The sequence below is a fragment of the Mastacembelus armatus genome, chromosome 3 (assembly GCF_900324485.2).
Source record: "Mastacembelus armatus chromosome 3, fMasArm1.2, whole genome shotgun sequence".
Taxonomy (NCBI): domain Eukaryota; kingdom Metazoa; phylum Chordata; class Actinopteri; order Synbranchiformes; family Mastacembelidae; genus Mastacembelus; species Mastacembelus armatus.
In genome coordinates this window covers 23,486,403-23,509,137 of record NC_046635.1, presented here as the reverse complement: position 1 = coordinate 23,509,137, position 22,735 = coordinate 23,486,403, and the positions used below count along the sequence as shown (strand labels likewise).

The following is a 22,735-nucleotide window of genomic DNA, read 5'->3' as shown; positions in this document are numbered from 1 at the left end:
TTTAAAGAAAGACATCGGTATGTAATGTTAATTAATTCTAAAATAGCTGGCATTTTCAAAGGTTGGATCAACAAGAGGGACACCCTGTGTTGTGTGGCATTGGCATGCCTCTGATTGGCTCTGCATTCATGTCATTATGTGCTCTCCAATCATAGCAGAGAGGGCAAAACATTTGAAGGTATGGGCTCACTTTATAAAATGTTATTAAAATCCAGCTAGATCCAATATATGTAAAAAGGTAGTTGTGTCTAAAAAGGGTAACAACAACAATCTCAAGAGGCACTTGCATATTCAACATTCTGAATCAGTGCATGTTCAACTCCTCATTGCAGCCTTGCTGATCCAAGGCTGATAGGATTTGTCAAACTAAATACGCGACTGTCTCAACCACATCATGTCAAATTTAGACTCATCATTATAAAAAAACGTTTAGCATTAGTTCTTAACTAATGACACAGTTAGAATTAGTTTTAAAACCACTTTATGGATGTTCCTGAATAATCCTTTAGACAACATGAGTAGAGCAGTAGCTACAGCTGAAGAACACAATCAGTAAAAATGTTTGTTTTTTTTTTTAAATCTAAGCTGAAGTACAATAGTTGTCTCTTTCCTTCACATAGGTCTTTTGGTAATTAAGCTCTTTAGCTTCTGGTAGAGAAAAGGCATTAGGACAAATCAACAGCAGTTGCTCCTCGCTTTTTTTAACTTAATACTTTTTTCAAAAAGGAAACAATAAAAAAGTTGAGTTGCTCAAATAGAACTGCCTCCCAGCCACCAGAGGTACACTGTGCTTGTACAGGAAACCCCACACAGAGTATAATGTATGGAAATATATGATGGTATAGCAGGGTATCGTTAAAGCAATCCCTTCCATTAAATGAAAAGCATCAAATTTTCCAAAATAAAACAAGGCAGACAAATATCACTGCTCTGCTGTAAAAACTAAAACAATTGTGGGGCTGTAAAAAACTAAAACAAGTGTGGGGAGTAATAATTCCCAGGATGTAGGAGTATAAAGATTAATTATTAATCACCTGACAATGAGCATGTTTTTAACCAAGGCATATGAAGTCCTCCATGGGGGGAGGGGGGGATCCAAGCAGAAACAACTGATGAATACTGTAACCCTTTTCAAACAGCCTGATTTGGCCCTAATTAAGCCATAGTCTATAGTTTGCCAAAACCTTCCTGGAGATTTAGGAAAATTGAGCAGCAAAGCCAAGATTTATTTATTTTTTTATGAACTTCAACACAAAGTGATCAAATTTCTCCATGGTTACTGTGTTACCAGCGGTACTCCAACAATAATGCTGTGTGCACACATTGATGCCAAACAAACAAATAGCAAAAAACAAAACAAAAAGAGAGAGAGAAAAAAATAGGAGTTCAATTCAAAAGCGGACACACTCACCTAGTTCCACTATGTCTGCAAAAGAGAAGACAGAGAAAGTCACGCTATGTCAATAATTGACACAAGGTATTAACCTTGGAATATTGACCATGGGGAGAAATTTGCCAGCCTTTGTGGGTTCATTCCTCCTCTTGTGAACTCAGGGTGAACTGCAGGCGAACAATCTACCTGACTGAACTGTGGATGAACCCTGGCTGGTATCGAGCCAGCAGGGATCAGCTCCACAGCCTGCACCCTGTGAAGCAAGATTTTAATAAAAACTAAAAGGCCCCAATAGTTCTTCCACTTATAATGAGACCTGCCATTCATATAACAGGTAGCTAAATAAGAAATTCAACTAGTCAAAGACCTGTTTCCATCATGATGCTCTCTCCTAAAAAGTGGGTCGCACAGGCTCACACGGGAATCAGGAGGCCACTAAGCAGCATTTTTTTTTCTCCTGTGTTTTTATTGTTATTTAAATCCAGAAGAATGAAGACAATGTTTATATAGCGAAAATGTGTTTTATCTCTTGTATGAATGACATTTTAACAAATTTAAAACCAATTTACTCTCTGTTATGACTGTGGGGACACTGGTTCTGCCAGAAGAGAGCCCAAGATTTTTTCAGTGATCTAATGGGTCATGGGATTCCTGAGTGAATTTCACTATTCAGCAGGTGACTGGGATGGGACAGGAAAAAATGAATGGGAGCAGCAGAGTACACAACACAACAATAAGTCAGTTTTTTTTAATATAATTATGTCATTCTAATATGAATAAAAACTGTTTGCTTTACTTTGAACATAATGCTAGTGATTCTGTGGTGTTTTTATTCTCGCTTGATTCTTCTGGTTGCTGGTTGGCTGCAGGGAGCCACCTGACCACCACATCATGTCTGTGGATTAATACATGGTGCTGCTGCCAAAACATAATGGGGAAAAAAAAGAAAAAGAAAAAAAACAAAAACAAACGCAAACCATGAAGTTGGATTCAGATAAGTCAGAGTGAAGCACAATGATCCATCTATCACATTAACAGCTTTTATGCAAGTTGACAGTGAAGATATTAAAACTGCATAAGTGTTTGTAAGACATGCAAGAAAAAAACAAAACATGAACAGGATAGGAATTATTCTTCTGGGAGTGGGATTTAATTCTGTCATACAGTAGGACTGGGAGGGGGCATGAATATTTTTATATGGAATGAGAAAATACACTCCTGTGTCACGCTCTACAATGGAATATCCCTCATCAACCACAGCAGCACAGCGATGAATTGCTACTGAACAAAAATGATCAATTTACCTTCATCAATGATGCCCGGGTCCATGAGGAAGTGACCATAAACTGTCTTGGTGACTGTTCCCAAGGGGTTGCTGGCCTCCAGAGTGTAGTTGCCGTTGTTGATGTGCGTTGGGTTCTGAAAGATCAGACAGCCCTCCAGATAGTCCTGGTAGAAGTCCATCTCAGTTCGGATATACTCATTTTGGACGATCTCCTTCTGCTTGTGGAACCAGCGCAACTTGGGGTGTGGGTAACCCCGAACTGTGAACTCAATACAGGTATAGTGGCGCTGCTCAGGCTCAGCCAGTCTCAGGATGACTGGAGGAACTGCCGTGAAAGAAGAAAAAAAACATGACAAAAAACTTTTACAACACTTAATGTGCACTGACACAGCATTGTGAGCACCTGGGAAAGAACAGATAAAGCACAATTCCAAAAGTCCTCTTTCCCTTGTTCAAACACAAGTTTTATAATGATTAGAGTATTGTGGTAAGTATTACAGAGACATTTATGTGTTAAGAAAGTTCCACAACCCTTGGGGTGAAGAAAACCTTTCCTAATTCTTTGAATAACCTCAAAAACGCAGCAGCAGACTAAACACAAAGCTGTTTGGATTTGCTCAGGGAAATATGGCATTTAGGAGGCAGGTTTCTTGCCTGGGAGTGGCAATGAGCCATTTATTGGGTGTTACATACCATATTACATCCGCAGTACAGCGGATGGTGGGGAAAACAAACAAATAGAGGGACCCCTCAGTTTGAAATAGACAAAGGAATCTCCCCTGCATCAACAAGCACACAAGCTCTCTTTGCTGACATGCAGCCGCACAACTCTGAATCCACAACAGCGCCAGGCTAAGAGGCAATCTATCACTCTAATAACATCAGATACATTTCATAAACAATTCATCCACTGATTTAACTTTGCAGTGAGTCACTCCAGTAGCTACGTCATCAAAGGAAATATTTGGCAGACGGTATTATCTGGTAGTGTCTTTCTCTGTCTGTTCTACATACAAGCTGCCCTGGCCCACCCCAACATGCACATATACACTCACCACTCTCTCTCTCAAATACACACACACACACACACACACACACACGCACACTCACACTCACCACTCTCTCTCTCTCTCTCAAACACACACACACACACACTCACCACTCTCTCTCTCAAACACACACACACACTCACCACTCTCTCGAACACACACACACTCAGCACTCTCTCTCAAATACACACACACACACATGCACAATCACATTGTCTCCTGCTGCATCTCAATGAAGCCTACCATTTCTATAGGCATGTTTAAGCAATCCTATTTATATAACCAACTCCAGGGTTTTCTTTGTATGTGGTTATGTTGTCATTCACACAGCCTTGCAGCTGCTACAATGAATCCCCACTTGTTGTTTCATGCAATGTGCTACTAAATAGTATATTTTCTGATTAAAGTTTTAATCAAGAAATAATATTTCTGTAATTTATAAATTAAAAAATAGCAAATATTTTATGATTCAAGCAGCAAATGGGGGATTTGCATAGCTGGTTTAGCCTGTTTGGAAAGCTCAGGGCAAAAGTTGCTGTCAGGCCCCTAATCACTCTCTCCACCATCTGTGCATTGTGTTTGTACCATATTTCCTCCAACTTCCTATTGCTGTAAGAACAGTACACAAAGCAGACAATATGGCAGCTTTATTGTTTGCCCAATCATCCAACACTACTCCTATTTTGGAATGCTATTTGGGCTTGAGTTTTTTGTCAATTTGTTTGAGACAGTTTGATTAAAAACTTTATTTTGAAATATGCACAACAGTAGCACAATGCAGCCATGCTAGCAGCTCTGTGAGGCTGCACTTAGGCAATGAGCAAAATATTATCACCAGAATGACAGCATACTAATGATGTTTATGTTTAATGGGTCTAATGTTTATTATGTTCATAACTTCAGTTAATCGTGTTAACAGCAAACACCAAGCAGAGGCTGATGGGAATGTAGGTGGAGTGTATGGCTCAAATACCTACACTGTTTCAAATTCCATGGAAATCTATCCAATAGTTGCTGAGACATTTTTTTCAAAACAGCTCATTTGAACCTCATGGTGGATTAAAACAAATAGTCAGGGTATCATCAATGTCAGCAGGATTCATCCTCTGGTGACAACCCATCTAGTATATGCAGAGAAATTTTCATTAAGGGGTTTCACTCTGTGAAAGCTGACCTGCTAGTCATACTAGATGAAAAATCCAGGGATCATTGTAGGATTTATCCTCTAAGGATCATGATCCATTATACTCCAAAATCCATTTAATAGTTTTAGATGTGTTTTATTCTGGACCAAACTGGCAGGCCAACCACACAACAGATTGTTGCCATGGCTATAAAGAGCTCTATAAGACAGGATCCGAAGCGCGAAATAAACAGGCAATTCATTAAATTACAAACAATCTAACAGTACTTACTGAACTTAGAGCTTTTATGTTCCAGCTTTGATAATCCACCCTGAGTGGTTTGTCATTGTTCACTGTAACACCACCAGTTTGCATTTTATCCGAATTGTTGTCAGATGGTTTAAATCTTTGGAACAATCCCCAACACCCCCAACCACAACACACGCACACACACACACACACACACACACATACACACACACGTCTGACTATTTCTAACCTTCTGAAACCAACAATCTGAAATTCACGCCAACTTCACTGACCAACATGGTCAGCCAACATACTAAATGAGTTATTTTCTATATAATACGGCCCTAACTGTAAACACTCCAATTGCTTTATAATTAAGAGACAGTAATAAGTGGAGAGAAACAAGTCTAAGTAGCAGGAACAAATGTGCATTTCATGATCTACAAATAAAAACAAGATTTATAGAGTGTATGGTGATTTGTGGGAAAGCACACAAACAACTCATTATCCAATATATGAGATCAACAACCGTATATCTTTAGTTTAGGTGATATACAGTCTATGGATGTAACAAAATCTGCAGTCTTCAGAAGTCAAATTTAAGTCAGTGAAGATAAAGCCACATACAGTAATGCTGAAACACTTCATGTAAAAATACATACATAATTAATTAATTATTAATCAATAATAATAACTATTATTATTATCTCTGAGCGTGCAAACATACATTCTACATTTGTTCAAATATTTATTTATGGATTGAATAATATCTCTGTGAACAGCATGAATTTGTAACATTTGTAATGTAGAATGTTATTATACATCTGTCATCTTAACTGAGAATTCTCTCCATAGTAATAGACTAAAATGATTAATTTTAAGATGATTGTCAGATAAATTTGTAACAAAAGCAACTGCCTATTACTGTACATTTCTGGTGATTATACCTGTTGTTGTTTGTGTACCAACAGATAGCTCATGCTTTCAAACCGAATAATCATCCAGTAAAGATGAGAATAATTTATTTATTGGTGTCTGAAAGCTGTCATTTCATAAATTGCTTTGGTGATAGTGTTCCTGCCAGACAATAGTGACAATAAAGTCATTCAAGTGAACTAAAGGCTAAGCCATGTCTATGTGTGAACGTGTTAGTGTGGGGGCGTGTGCAGGGCTGTGATTTTGAGCAGAAAGAAAGAGGAAAAAAACAGAGATGAGAATAAAGAAAGAGACAAGAGGGAGGAAGATAGGCATAGAGTGAGGGCGGTTCAACCTATATAGCGCTACAACCTAGAGACAGACAGAAAGGAGGAGAAAAAAAACTAAAATTCTTTTGTTGATGGACAGTAAGGGACTGATCCATTTTCCCCTCAGCATGGCTGTCAGCCCAGACTCAGTCAATACAATACATGTCATAACATGGCTAATATAGGTCTATAACAACATAAAGATGACAAGATTTGATAACCGCTGTAGATGCTTTTGATCAGTAAGAATACAAGGCTAGTTGTGCAATGTTATCTGGTGGTAACACAGGTGGCATATTTCAAATGCCATGTTGCTACTGATAGGACATGATGACCTGCAGTGACAGGGGAGGCAACGGTTTTTATGGGACAGATATTTCAACCTTGTGATTAAGATTTTAACCTGTGCGAGTGAACAGTGTTGTACAAGTACAGTCTCAGGAGGGGGTAAAATCACCTAATTAGAAGAGAACTTCTAATCCAGGTGTTAATTAGTGCTGTGTTCCTAACAGAGACCCACACCTTGCCTATAGGACTAAGGGAAAAAAATATGGTAAGTTATTAGAGTGCTGTAGAGCTGCTACGGTTCCAAACAGTAGCAGAACAATGGGTCTGCAGAATTTGCATTGTGGTTAATTACCGTTTCACTAAAATAGGGAACTCATCTTTGAATGCAGAGAATGTTATTTGACGGCTGGTAATTTTGCTGTCAATCAGATTACTCCCTAATCAGAGCAGCAGTTTAAGCTATTTTATGACATTTCCAGAGACAATAGGCTGCACAGGGGAGGAAATGTAATTACCATCAGAGCATGTGGTGAAAAATTAATAAGTTAATTTGCAGAACCAGCAGAGAGTGTCAACAAAAAAAAAGATATATATCCATAGAGTGTCCGTGTGGAGGAAACCCTGAAGACTAGGTGTTGCAAAGTCAATCTGTCATTCTAGTATGGATCTTAGCAGCTCTGCTCCAGTAGGGAGTGTTTGAATTTGTGACAAATCTACCCTGTCCCGTAGTGTGATGCATTGCAAACAGCGACAATAGATTGTGCTCTACAACAGTAAGCTTTCTACAAAGAGAAAAATGTCAGACACCTTGATAGATATTGACTTTGAATACAGTCTGTCCCAAATCTGCCCAGAGCCAGTCTACAGGGTAAAGCTGTAAGACCTGATGTTTATTATGTAATTTGTGGTCTGGATATTAGAGGAACATTCTGATGGTTACCAAATCATTGCTTTATCGTTGCTGAAGGTTATGTTTTTTTTTTTTTTTTCTCTCTTTCCACTCAGATCAAGACCAAGCTTTCATGTGGGCTGGAGGGTATATTCTTACTAATTGGCTACATCAATTTCACTTGGTTTGTAACCAATGAGGTGCAACACCTCATTGCATTCTAAATGTACCTGCATAATTCAGCATCACAGATAGAAGGTATAATTAAAACTAAAACAATAAATAAATAAATAAATAAATAAGCAAGTGTTCGATGATTCCTACTGATTTTGGAGCATATTTTGTTTGTTGGCTTATTGCTTTTTGCTGTGTACCTCATTGTGTCCAGTTAAACTAATAGTCAGTGGTGGCCATTCAGTTTGCATTCAATAAGAATCATGCTGCAGAAACTTAGAAATATATATATAAATGGTGTCATTTTAGGACACAGAGTTGGCATAGACTTTCAAACAGCACCACTGGCTGTCGCTATTGCTTGTCATATTCACTATCAGCTTATCTGTTGTCTTTAAACTCAGCCAGGCCACCTTGTCTTGGCTCTGACCAAAAGCTTATCACCATTAGGTCAGTAGTATGTGTCTCACAAATAAATTACTAGCAAATGACTGTAAATACATACAAGTAACCTGCTCGACCAGGGATTGTAAAGCTTTACAGAGTAAAAAGAGAATAGTGTTTATTACAGTCAAGCAAACAGAAACATAAGGTATAACTAGAAAATGAAGGAGATCCTATGTGTTTGAAATGTCACTGGTTGTGTCGACCACTGGCTTAAAATTCAGTCTTCCTCTCACCTCTACAGTGAAAATTTATATTTACCTAAAAAATTTAATCAGAGGAAAAGTGCAACTCACACTGCACGTTGAGCTGAATGGAGGAGTTGGTCATCCCCACAACATTCTCAGCAATGCAAGTCAGCTGAAAGTTGTTGTCATCTCGGCTGATGTTGAAAAGAGTCAGGTTGATCGAGTGGATGTTGGGCCAATACACATTAGACTATAGACAGAAAGGTAAAATTGCAGAATAAGAGAGCTGTTTAGGTACATGAAGGGTACACTAAAGCAAATACCATTATATTACTGGGGTTTAAATCTTTAATCACTTAATTAAAACCAAAGTTAATTATTTATTGGTTACAATTCTGTGGAAAGAAACAGAATAAAGCAAAGAAGACAGCACACACCTTTATTACTTAAGTGATTTAGTCTGGTTTTACTATAATTGCAGCAAGAATGTGAAGAGTGACTAACAACTTTACACCTTTAAGCAGCCAAACATAATGCATGTATTTCCTTCACTTGGCCAGGTGGCCAACACCTCACTCATCCAATATCATTCTACTCTAAAAACATCAAGCCTGAGGCAGAGGTAACTTTCATCTGTAAAGTCACTGCAAGCATTAAGGACACAGATGACAAATACATCCACACAGCAATTTCAGAAACTGCTGTTTCCTCTTTCTTGCTGTTTATCTCTGCTGTTATTGCTGTGACGTCCCTGGAGCCTGTCTCAGGGAGAAAGATTAGTAGGTGAGCGAGCTCAGCTCAGGCCTCTCACAAAAACTGGCTTATCTCAAACAGGGGGAAATAGAGCACATACTAATAAACTTGTGCTTTTAGATGAGAATTTTATCATAATTAGTTTATTTCAAAGATTTTATTTAAATGATAATGCACACAAAATAAAGAGGTACACTTCAAAAACAACTAAATTCAGTTTTAGAGGCAATGGGCAAATCCTCCATCCTCAACTAAATGTTTGAGTGATCTCGAAATACCATATAAAAGGTGTTAAATTTACTGACATAACAAGTACATACTGTATACATTTTTCTTAAATGTATCTGTTATTCTGTTGTTGGAGCAACAAGCCCAGCTAACAACCCCATGCATGAACTCATTTTCAGACACGAACAGCATGTATGAGCCAAATTACAAATAATTTTGACTTTTAAAAATACTATATAAAGAGCATATAATGCATTTAATTTGATATTAAAGTGAGAATTTGTTGTTGGAACATCAAGTTAATGATTATTTGCGTCAGTCACATAAATAAAGCTGCTTTTGTGGAGATGTCATTTTCATTGTTCAGCATTTGAGAACCCCACCGATCATGCACTCAGTATCACATCTAGTCTAAACATATTCACTGGTATTATCCAATTTTTTAATTTTTAATTAAATGGTTTATTTAACAGGGACAATCCATATTAATAAACATTACTGTAAACATGCCAGAATTAGCCAGAAAGCTATTTTTCATCTATAGTCCCTGAACAAATTACAAAGTCTAACTGTTTACCAGTGATGAAAGTGCAGAGACAGTGTAAACATTTTAAAAGAGAAGAGCAGTAACAATGGCAAGAAGACATATTAATCCACTGCCCCACTGCATGCTGGGAAGATTCCCAACAAACCTACTTCACCTAATGCAGCTGTAGTCACATAATCAGCAGTCAGCCTGTTCAGTGTATTCTATTTATGGTTGGATTTTTCAATTTTTTTCAAAATAAAAGTGCAAGATAACTTTGACCAGGATTGACAAATCAATTCAAATCAGTTGTCAAACTGCATTCAAAGCTCTAAAAGAAGAACATGGTCATAGAAATGGACAAAAGCAGAGCAAACTTGAAAAGAAGCAATATGAACCCTTTGTGAAAACCTTATATTGCCAATATTTAACTTACCCACACCAGAATTAATGGCGACTATTAACAGTCTTAAACTGGTTTATGTATCTTGGTATGACTTTTATTAATTACTGCAATTGTGTAGCTGTAAGTGTAGCAATAATAGCAGATTCACAACTATTTGTGTGTTGGTGTGTCTAACCAGGTGTGTGTTGATGGAGTGCAGGCCGCTGACAGTCCAGTCCACTTCAGGCAACGGTGATCCTGATCCATTGCAGCTCACCGTCACATTCTCGCCCTCCATCACCAAAACACTGCTGTGGCTCACACTGATCTCTGGTAGGTCTGAAAACACACACATACAAATACACACAGTGTATGTTCATGCTAATATACTCCTGTCACTGGCTTTGTCTACATATTTTCACACTAAATCAATTAATCACTTTTCATTAATGTAATAAAATTAGTACAAAGGAAGCAATGGGATACATATCCACACACACACACACACACACACATTAGATGTCACAGGGATGAGTCACCACCAGGAGATAATACTGCAGCGTCTACAGGCTCTGTCAGAATCAACACATCAGATTCACCCTCTGAACTCTCTCACATCTCCTCCTCTTCTTGCCTCGGCTTGTCTCCCTGCTCCATGCTTCTTTCCTTTTTTTTTTTAGCTTTAACCGTTTCCTTCTTTCTCCAGCTTTTCTTGTTTCCCTGTGTCAGCCATTCTCCTTTTCACCGTCCACTTTTTTGCTCTCCTGTGCTCACTGCCTTTCTACCCTTTCCCACTTTCCCCATACTGCTTCCTCTTCTATTTCCTTCACACCATCACACCCTCCCCCCTTGCTGCCTCCTACACCTCTTACCACAGTTGTGGATGTACATGTTGTGCAGTCGTATCTTGGAAGCTCCGTTCCTGCAGTACAGCTGCTGTGTGTGGAGTCCGGCCTCTCCTCTCTGCTGCCACAACTGGATCCAGCGGATATCACAACCGCAGTCGAACACCACGCCGTCCAGACGCCTAGAGACACAACAAAGAAACAATACAATCAACAACCACCATAACCAAAGTGCCCAACTACCTTAAGACACAAGGAACAGCTACCAAACTGTTTCCATTTTCCATTATCTGGAAAAACACAAAAGCAATAGAAGAAGAGGCACTAGTGTTACTGCAGCAACAAGCTACATCCAGTTCACTTCTTCAGCAACATAAACAGCCTTCACAACAACAAATATATCAATATTAGCAATGATATTGCTGTCCTATGAAAGCAACAGCTATGATAACACAGTTGAAGTCACATCCCAGTCTCTTCAACAACATCAACAAAATGGAAAATTTATTTAGTATTGCACTCTTATAATATTGCTGGACTCACGAAGGGCAGTTTATAACAAAAAGTATCACAATCAATGGAACATTACCAGAGATATCATTGTATTTTTCGCCTGCATTATTCTTCCTCTGTAAAATCCAGCACTTACATTACCCACAATGCAGCTCAACAGCCAAGATTTTGATTAAAAATATGTGTGTGTTAAGGTAACAGAATATGATTAGCTTTTTCTTACACCCCCAATATTTTTTTCTCAAATTACTCAAATTACATTATTGAGGCAATTTATCATCCTTATGTCTTATTTCACATATACAGTAGTACTCTTAATATCCACTACTATGACAATCGTTTTTACAGTTGAATAATGGAACATTTTATCCATAATTCTTAGGAGCTTCTTGCCAAAATCCCTTCCTATTTTCCAGGAAGAATACTTGTGGGAGCCCAGTATTTTTTGCATGTGTCTCTCCAATACATACTAAGGAATATCATGAAACAAACACCGTCACTGATGCCACCAACCATCATAGCCATAGTCTGAAACTTAGATAAAGAACATCTAAGTTTCAGACTAGATAGAACTTAGATGTTCTTTGTACAGTAACTTAACTTCATTCATTTCTGCTGCAGTAGTTCATTCCACTTGTTTTCCAAGCTAAAATGGCAGCCTATATATATAACCTCTGCAGGCATTTAAATATCAGATCTATGACCTCAAACCATAATGATAATGATGGAAGCACTCCACAGATCTTCCCAGTCTAACATATATAACACTCCACACTAGTCTGATCTTTTCAGCTATTCAAAAAGAAAGTAACACAACTAATAATAGAATAATACAATAGTCGGATGAAAACAAACTGTCAATCACGTTCCTATCAGGCTCCAGAGAGCGTCTTTTCCCTACCTCAAGAACAGCATGCTTCTAAGTGGAATAATTGTTCTCCTACAACATACGCTGAAGCATGAAATCAGAAATGCTTTGATTTTATGATTAATTATCTGCAATTGTGCTGTTTACAATCAGCTGCCATTTTTAGCAGGAAATCCTACAAATACCAGAGAAGAGTGATGTTTTTTCAAATTTTAAAATCACAGGAAACTCATTCATTCTACTTTGTGGAAGATAAGCTTCAGTCAGCTGCTTCTTACTAGCTGCGAACACATTTTTTTCATTAGAAACAGACAGAAAGGAAGCAATAACGTCATCATCATCTGTTCATTCTTTATTTCATTCAGTCTGGAAAACAAGGTAAGGGAAATTATGTTTTTGTGTTTTCATCTGAACTTCTTAATCAAATAAATCCATCCATCTTCTATACCCGCTTATTCCTTAACCAGGGTCACAGGGATCTGCTGGAGCCTATCCCAGCTCTCTTTCTGGTGGAAGGCAGGGGTACACCCTGTGCATGATAACTTCTGCTATGAGCATGTAAAAGCTGAACTCAGGCATCGCAGTGTCAAATCTAAAAATGTTCCAAACTATTGTTATCTTTTCCAGATTGAATAAAATGATTGAATGAACAGATTATACACAAACCAGTAACAGTCATCAGCTGCACGATAAACATTACTGACAACACTCTCAACTTAATTAGCAACACCTGTTACAATAGAGTGATACCAATATAATTAACAGTGCCAGTAATAAAATCTGCAATACAGTGTAATGATGGTGACTGGTCAAAGAAAGGATCCTGGTATACAACATATGACAGTCACCAGAGATGCATGTTTTAGAATAGTTGGATTTTCTTCAAGCCAGCAGACAAGAGGAAAACAATGACTGCATGGACAATAGCATTCAAATGTGAGGAGGTCAAAGGTCGAGGCAGTAGTGAGACTATCACTCTCAAGCTGTGTTAGGAGCAAGCAGGTATCATCAGACTTCTGTGCACACACTTTCATTTTCACAGCAGTGTGTAGCACATGGCCACATTATTGAATATTTTACTCCCCCTCTGCATTTTGCATATGTCCAATTTGGAGACTGTGATTGGCCAGTTTCTTTAAGACGAATGCCCATCCAAAAGTCCTTGACAGAGGCCAATAATATATTGCAGAAAGCATGAATAATGTATAGGGTAGGGCCACTATGCTGTATAAAGTAATGAGAATAGATTCCCGCAGGTGGACCTTGCTTATTATCAGATTCTTTACTGGATCTGATACTGTAGTTAGAGTTAGAACCTTTTCACATTCACTATATGACAGCTTACTCTTTCAGCCAGCTCATGCTTTACCAGGGAAGGAAGACAACAACAATCCAATAATTTCAATCCAATTTTTTCATTTTAATTACTGTAGAAACCTTATTTATCTTATTAATGAATATGCATTATTTTGTACAAGTGCGCTCCGACTGCAGTCAGTATTTGTATTACTTCTATACCAATTATAACCTAAATATCATAGCCAACATCTCGAACTCCAATTAATTGGTGAAAAAAAAAACAACACATTTTCCATTTTAGTCAAACTCAATTTTCATTCCAATTTCATTTTCACCTTATGGAGAAAAATGTTTGTCTAATCTTGTGCTATTTTTTTCAATGGATTATTTAGGAAAAACAATACATCTAAAAGCCAACAAATTCATTGTGCCCTGATGTTGCAGTTTGTGTTTTTATTGTATCTGTGTATCTCTCTCTCTCTCTCTCTCTCTCTGTGTGCTGTATATATTTATATATATATATATATATACAGCACATGCCCATTAACCACCATCAGCTTATTAACCTTATGTGGAATATGAAAGGATATGCATGGTACAGAGAGCTCACTCCACAGACAGATAACTCCCTACATGCCAGTGCAGAGAAGAATTTCACTGCAAAATCATTTAATGCTGAGCAAGTTGAATCACAAGGGATGAAAACTCACCAGAGCAGGGCAGCCTAGGCTTACCCCCTTATACTGTAATTATGGTAATTGTTAATAAGAACACAACCTCCATACATTACCTACTATTCCCTGGGTAGAGCTGGTCAGTACTGACTTGCTGCTGTGTAGATACAGAAAAAACACGCTGAACAAAGCAGAATATTACACTTAAAAAAAGAAAGCTGCACCTGTGCATTTCCAATGTGTGTCCAGTGTATACAGTAGAGTACAGTTCATGCATCTAAACAAGACATAAAATAAAGGGGGGGAAAAAACAGCTGACAGCTGGAAGTTGATAAATGTCTTAGATTTAGAAATGAGCAAAAGCAAACAACAGTGTGACCCCAGATAGAGAGAGCTAACAGCATGATGTTTCCTTGAAGCTGGTTAACGATCCACCCCACTACTCCAGAGGAGAGGTAATGATCACCACCGGAGGCTGTTTTTCGGGGAAATGTACACACAGGTGCTTTGGCTAAGGAGCCGTGGATCACAAGCAACAATAAGCTATATACTGCCCTGCTGCTCACATGCTTTGATCTCTGCTTGAATGCATTGCTTCCTCTCCTTACACTGCTGTCGGAAATTATTTTAGGTTTTTAAATCCTCTGTGACTAACAAATAGCATTATTTGGCTTATTTTTACCACAGTGGGGTGAGACTAGACTATATGCTGCATTTCCTGTGATGCATGGCTTTGAGGTGATTCAGCAAAAAGATGTGTAGTTACATTCAGGTACTCTCTTTTGTCTGCTTCTCACATTGTTATGTACAGTTATCTACAAAACTGTAAGTTTCATTATAGAGTCAGATACACCCAAAAGTTAGTGCATATTGATAAGAAAATATATATATATATATGTATAAAATATATATATGTTTCTACACTTCGCCAAACAATGATTTTCTATTTATAGTGTTAGCCGAGGAACCAGTCCACAGCAGATCTGTCAGCCTTTGGATTTTTCGGCAAATTGAAATGCTTCTCAAAACCAAAGGCACAGACCAGTAATGTAAAGAAGACATGATAATGTGTATCAGCTGTAATGTCAGCTGCAAACATTAGCATGTTCAGCTAAATAGTAGCAACTTAGCACTAGATACAAGCTATGACTTATATTATATTATTATGTAGGTTATCTCAGAAAAGTACCTGTTTAGAAATGGAACATCCTCTGTGTGGGAGCCAAATTGTGTATCAGTGTTTAGAGACTGCAGCTTTTTCCATGCTCTTTATTTGGTTTGGGGAAATTCATTAGTATCACATAGCACACAGCACAAAAAAAAAAAAAAAAAAATCCATTTTAAATGCAAACATTAAAAAATAAATCTAGCTGGAAAACTCGAACCTAGTGTTTTCCTCTAATAGCCATGTCTTCTAAATGGGTCAACTAGTAAGGATGTTGACGTTTTGACTGGGACCTTGACTTGTAGATTCAAGATCATTTTACAGAACATTTCGATTTAAAACAAATTAGCCAGTTTCACTGAAAGTAAGCTATAGGTGGTTATCCAGCAATTTTTAGAAATAAAAACCCACTATTTCAAATAGAACTGTGAACCTGCCACTGTTATCATAATAAACTGCATACTGTATGTGCCCTACTAGAATAGAAAATCTGACAGGCACAGCAACAATAACTCAGGAGGGTGGTGCTTAGAAAACTGTCATTTCTTTCTCTTTTTTGTACTTTATTGCCTGTTTTTTAATCATACCCCCCTATTTTTTTTTAGCTTTGATTTATCTTTGATGCAAATCATGTATTGCTGTTGTTTTTCTGAACTGCACTTCCCATAGATCACTTGTCAATCAAATACTGTGGCCAGTACTGTCATTGTTATTATAGTGCGGAAAAGAGATAATCTAGCTGTCATGCTATTAGATTGGCTTCTAGAGTATTGAAGCAGCTGATTGACAGTCGGACATCTATTCATAACGGGCTGAATAAACAGATGTAGCAATGAACTGGTCTCATTTTTACTGCAGGCGTTTTCAGTCACTGCTGCAGTGTTACTCTGCCCCTGTCAGTAATGACAAATTATGCTCAGTTTTAATTGAAGAGTAGGAGTTGAGACATTAGCATTTTAATAAAGAACAGTTTAAAACAATCAGGGAAAAGAAATGCAGTTGAGTTGACTCAACTGATGTCAAACTTTATTTTTCTGATCAGCAAGTGCTTTTACCACATAAGTGTTTTCTCCTGATCCTGCTAAATTTGCTAAACAGTTGCTTTTACCACACAGTACAAAGTGTGCATCATTGCTTCACCACACTCCTGGTTGTTGCTGGACTGACTCCATCATTCTCACACTGCATCTTCTGCTTATGTCATGGATAAAGTGGCACGCTGTGAATAAATAAATCACCATTATGTCCCATCATTGCTTCCTGTAAGGTTGCAGCCACTTGGCCAGTCAGCGTCCCTGCAGGCTCTCTCACTGCCTGACTTTTTCTTTTTAAACCACTACAGCATAATTTGTCTGAGAGCCAGCCCTGACTTTTGGCTTATCGACAACACCACCTGCACTGCAATCATGTAGAGGAGAGGGGACACCCGAGTCAGGTCAGGGAAGGCTCCAGGTAGAAAAAATGAAGAAAGTGAGCAGGAGCTTAAGGCAATTTTTTTCTTCAGAGTCAAAGATTTTAGCAGAGACTCTTTATATACTTTTGGTTTTCATTTTCAGGGAATGAATGTTTTGAGAGGTGCTTTGGGTGTGTTTTAATAGAGTACTTTCAGGATGGATGATATACTCCAGTCCATTTATAATCTGTAATGGATTGAGTATTTTGTTGTGAATTTAAGGGATTGTTACTTTGCAGCTTTCAGTCAGATCAATTCTCTTTTAATAAATAGACACAGAGTGCTGGTCATATATGCAATACAACCGCTTTCCTACAGTAAAGTGTAGGCATCTTTGCAAGCATGTTTGCCAAATCAACTAATAATCTGTCAGTGCTGTGTTTTTACAGCCTGTTGTGTCTGCCTGACTGCTGACCAGTTGTCCACAACAGATACAATACACACTAAAGGAATATACTAGTCCATTTATCTTTGTCTGCTTTCACTTTCAGTTTTATTTTCTAAAAGTCTTTGACTCAGCAAAATCCTATACAACCATGGCCTTGCTCCAAGGCACCAGGCCATTAGTTCTAATTTCCCCTGTCATCCATTTAATACAAACTCAAAACCTCCTTCATGTTTACCTGTAGTCTTGATAAATTCAGTATAATGTCCCTTTCCACAGCACTAATTCACCAGTACAGCAAGATTCATGTCAGATGTTCAATTTAACTATATTCTCCCAAACATTGTCAAGATACAAACTGAAGTTTTGCCTTAATAGTAGCTTGATATCAAACACAAAATGGCAACAACTCACATTATTTGTATGAAAACCATATTTCTGAGGAACTTATAACATGGCAATGTTTGTATTAGTACTGCAAAAATGTACATTACACCAAATTTGTGTTGTGTAATAACCTCTCCTTTAGTAAACCCCCCCCTACTATTTGGCTGAGATAGGCACACTCCAATATTATATGATCATTTATGGTATTTGTATCTAGAGCAACCCAAACACTTAACTGAAGCTACATTTAAGGTAAAGAATAAAGAAGGTAAAGAATAATCCTTAATAATGCATTAAGGATATATTTTACTCATCAACTCATACTGTACATCTGCAGTTCCCACTGCTGTGTGTAGAATACTCTGAGGCCCTACTTTTTATTTTTCATGTGATCATCATATCATAAGAGAAACCAGAGCTCCATCTGTAGACGTAGCTTTGATGTTTTGCACATATCTGGGTAATTACGTGAGCTGTCACTTCATTCAACCATGGAACTACTTTTGGAGTTCATATAATAACTGAACACAAGTAAACATACACACATTTGGCTAATTATTTTAGTGAGGAAAACTACAAGAAGATGTGTATATGTACAAGTCACTATAATTTTTGCAGTTGTACTTCTATCTTGAATTCACAGTCATAATGTGGTAAGTTTTTCTTTTTAATTTATCAAATAAACTTGTGAATCCTGGATTTAAAGTTTTAGGTGTTGGTAAAGCTTCTTCTGTCTCCATCAGTAAATGGCATCTAAGAATATTGTTTTTAATGGGAAATGTCCTGTCTTTGCTTTTGCACTTATGGCTGCTTCCACAAAATTAGTGTGTTTCAACTTCAGTTCCCCATATACTATAGATTTATATAGTGGGTTTCATGCTGGTGACCTCTTGCATGTCTAGCCCACTGCTGCCCTCCTTCCACTCTTTCCACCACATTAAACATTTTAATACATCCTTTTCCACTTACAAGTCAGCGTCTACATAATGTACAGTATTATTATCATGGATTTCGGGAAGCGCTGAGTACAACTGGGCCATAATAAAATGAAGGCTTGAATTTAGTAATTTACCTGTCATGGAACCCTTGGGATTTTAATGTTTAATTCATCTTAATCCACTGGCAGTCATATCAGATTATAGGTTTGATCTATTCATATTCATTCCTTATTCGAAGGAAAATCCGTTTTGCAGAGAGAGGCGTAAATGTTTGACTTTGCGTTGGCCACTGCTTCCCAGAGAGCTGGGATTAAAGAAGTGCTAACAGAATAAGGGGATTCTAGATGCACATTGCCTCAGGCAGATCACTTCACTTCCTAAAGAAGAATATTTTCCCCTTTTCATAGACCAGACAGAATGAGCTTCCTCGAAGACGGTGGTATTGGTGACTTCTACTAACTCTGCTTCAGATGCTCCCAATAATATCACCCTGGAAGCCACAGTGGCAGATTTACCATTTAGCCGCCCCATTCACCCTGCTGCCTTTCTGAGGCTTGTGATTGCCTCGGCTGTGCACCACCACTGCAGTAGCTCTGGTCCTTTGCTAAAGGGCACAGAGACAAAGAGGCAGAGCCGATTATCTTTGTCATCCAGAGGCAGCACAGAACAGATGTCTATTGTAAAGCTTCAATGTGAAGTTGGGGCCTTTTCTCAGGAGCCACAAAAGACGTGAGATTATTGAGATTTCACTGATAGTACTGCCATTGTTACTGATATTAAGATATTACAGGGGGTGTGAAATATCTGTGCAATGAACCTGCAACACCAAGCAACTGTTTTGCAGTTACAATTTACTAGGCTTGATATGAAGTACCTGATAAGCGGGAAAACAGACTTGATGTACAATAACTGATAGGAACTACTTTTTCCCTCCTCACTTTTCACCATGAAACTGAATTTTACAAAGAAGTCAGAACACATACTGTATTTTCAGAAGGATGATTTTCAATCTAAAAATCTTTGTTTTGATGAAAGGGTGAAAGGGTATAATTCCAGTATAAAAGAAATATTTGGGCATATTTATTGCAGGTCACTTTCACTGCTGCAGCATTAAAACTGATGCTCCTTTATTGTTTAAAAGAGAAGTACAGTTTTAACAGCAGTGCCTAGAGTGACTGAGATAACACAGTGTAGCGATGGCATCACGGCAAAGGACTATACACACCTTTCATCCCATAAAACGGAAATTATTTCAGCAGGTTGGATCTTCCTCGACTTAAATAATATAAATGTGGTTCTGTGGAACATTTATCATTGATAATGCACTGTATATTATTCTGGTAATTAAAGGCAATAGGCACTCGGTGAGTGCGCTTCATTTGGCATGATTGAATGATTGGCACTTACTAAGCTAATATGGTTTGGTTGAACATGTGGACACAGTAAAGTGAGTAATGATGTCAGGGCCACGTCTCAGGCTCTGTCCATGATAGAGTGACTCATTTCCTATTTGCACGGCCTGATTCCACATGGCTTCCTTATTGCATAATGCCTCGGCCCACGTCTGTGCCGCCACGCCACTCCAACTGACACCTCTTAACCAAACATACCAAATGGAATAGACAGAAACCCTCAGTCCTCATCAGCATTCACTAGGAAACACAGGCATCACCCTGATCCTGCTTTTTATGTAGAACAACAAAGATAACATTTATTCAGATCTACAGTGGTTTCTTAAGAAGACAAAGGACTGCACATCAATGCAAATCAGGCTCTGTGAGCTGTAGTGGTATATGATACAATCAGTGCAGTATAATAACAGTAACTAACTGTTTTTTATTAATACAACACTCTGAAAGGGGGATATTATATATAACAATGTTACTGCATTATAACAATATATATGATTTTCCAAATAAGCAATCAGAGTAAAATAAACACATTGATGAGATTTAAGCTGGAGTGACCAAATTCAGATGCTACTAAATCTTGATTGGTGAGAAAAGCACAGACAAACATAAAAAGTCTCATGTAAAATTTTGAAATAACAGTAACAGGATTTTGTGTAGGAATCCATTCCTCATACAAAGACGCTCTTTAAGAAATGATGTTTTTAAATATAATTTGTAAAGGTATATACATATGAAAATATGAGTTCAGAAGCTGAGAAAATACAGCAGGAATAAGAGAAATTAAACTAACTAACACATAAGCTGAGATGGACAGCTGGTAAGAGAACAAGCACAGAACTTCTACAATCCAGTGAAGAATGAAATTCACAACCCAATAACAGGCACAATGAGGGATTCAGAGACCCATCTGCCTCTGATGGGGGACCATAGTGAGACGACACTTGTGTAACACTGGTATTGGGTCTGGTGTGAATTACTTCCTACACTCAATAGAAGAAGAACCATTCTGCAATACTGGTGGTTCGTGAGAGTTCAACGGGTAAGTATTGCTCAGGATAACAGCATAAGCTAAAAGCCCCAAATGCAAAACTATAGTGCCAATGTAAGCAGGGCTTTCCCTGCACTCTGCTGCCTGGAGTCAAAGACAGCAGGACTACCTCAGATCAGCATTGTGCTGCGCTCTCTGAGGACCTGCCCTGCTTCTACCTCTGAAAATAGGACAATAAGGAGGCCTACTCGAAACATTCTTGTATCACATCCTGCTATACCTCAGCTTCATATGCCAGAAGTTTCATGGAGCAGCAACAGTGTTTACAGTACAGCAAAGGTTCAAATGATGGACAGCGCTGACAGGTGTAATGATGTGTAAATTACAAGTCGGGCGACATTACAATGTTCTCCCCAGTGGTGAGAGAGGAAACTCATTACATAGACACAATGATCACTAAAATATTCATAACAAACAAGAAAATGGGGTCACATTCCCCCCTCCCACCACACCATTACCGTACATTTTCAATGTGTATGTTAATTGAGTCAACAAATGACTTATAAGATCACAGTGTGACTATGCCACCTGTAGGTTGAGTCTTTCACAAGCGTTCAGACAAATTAGAGGTTTAGTGTAACAAAGACAGGGAGATGGTTCGTACTGAGGCAGAGAGTGTGCAGGCAGTGATGATAAATTACTGTAACACAACACAAACAAAAGCCAATGAGCGAGATCAGATGAGGGAAAAATACTTACAGCTCGGAAATTTGGAGGTGCTGGAAGAGCTGCCATGACAGAGTGGTGAGAGGATTCTTTGACAAGTTTCTGCAGAGGAAAAAAAACAAAGAGAAAGTTCAGCTGAATTATTTAAATGGAATTATTTTATGTATCTTTCCTAATGACATGTCTGTCCTATTTTTGTAACATTTTCTCACTTCTAGTTTCAGAAATACAATTAGCAACTGGTTCAGTTTGATAGTTTTCTACTCCTTTTAAGGGGAAATAAAATTTTTAGTGTCTGGCTTTTCATGTCTCAACCACGCATCACTTTGTGCTTCTGTCTCTGGCATTGAGATGTATTTCTTCAAGTAAAATAAATCAAACTAAATTTTAATTAAATAAAACAAGTTTATAGAAAACTAGATATATAGGCCCATGTTAATGGCTAAAAATAAGGCAAAGAACAATTGACAAGGAAAGGGAAACAGGCCTGGCTGTGTGGGGCTCCAGGGCTGAGCTAACACAATTAAAGAAAGTTGACCGCTTTCAAGTCAAATAATTCAATTGACCTAAGGGACCCCTGCGGCTCAGGAAGCCACTAAATTCAATAGCAAATCACCAGAGACTTAGAAGTGGTTTGACCAGAACCTTGAATCAGTTTAAATATAATAATCAGGCATCTGTCTATACACTTATTAAGAAATACAGCATCTCTGTGAGGGCATTAACACAGCAGTTTGTCATAAAGAACACTATCAAACCCTGTTATTAGTCCAGGCAGCATTAATGTGCTGCATTAGATCATGAGAGAGAATTGAAAGGGTGACGTTTTATCTGATCTGTTGTTTTGCTGATGTAAAGACTCG

At 38.0% G+C, this 22,735-nt stretch overlaps 1 protein-coding gene across 7 annotated transcripts in view; it reads right to left on the bottom strand.

Moving 5' to 3' along the window:
- Positions 1 to 22,735, bottom strand: part of ntrk3b (neurotrophic tyrosine kinase, receptor, type 3b) — a 147,304-nt gene that overhangs the window by 65,914 nt on the left and 58,655 nt on the right. For 3 of the 7 annotated variants that reach the window (XM_026293843.1, XM_026293841.1, XM_026293838.1), the window contains exons 4-8: positions 21,906 to 21,974; positions 11,092 to 11,246; positions 10,416 to 10,558; positions 8,436 to 8,577; positions 2,698 to 3,003 (exon numbers count right to left, since the gene is read on the bottom strand). In XM_026293843.1, the coding sequence (XP_026149628.1) occupies positions 2,698 to 3,003; positions 8,436 to 8,577; positions 10,416 to 10,558; positions 11,092 to 11,246; positions 21,906 to 21,974 (815 nt within the window). Of the gene's footprint in view, positions 1 to 1,672; positions 1,697 to 2,693; positions 3,004 to 8,435; positions 8,578 to 10,415; positions 10,559 to 11,091; positions 11,247 to 21,905; positions 21,975 to 22,735 lie in introns of all 7 variants that reach the window. The other 4 variants (XM_026293844.1, XM_026293845.1, XM_026293842.1 and 1 more) reach the window with 3 other exon arrangements.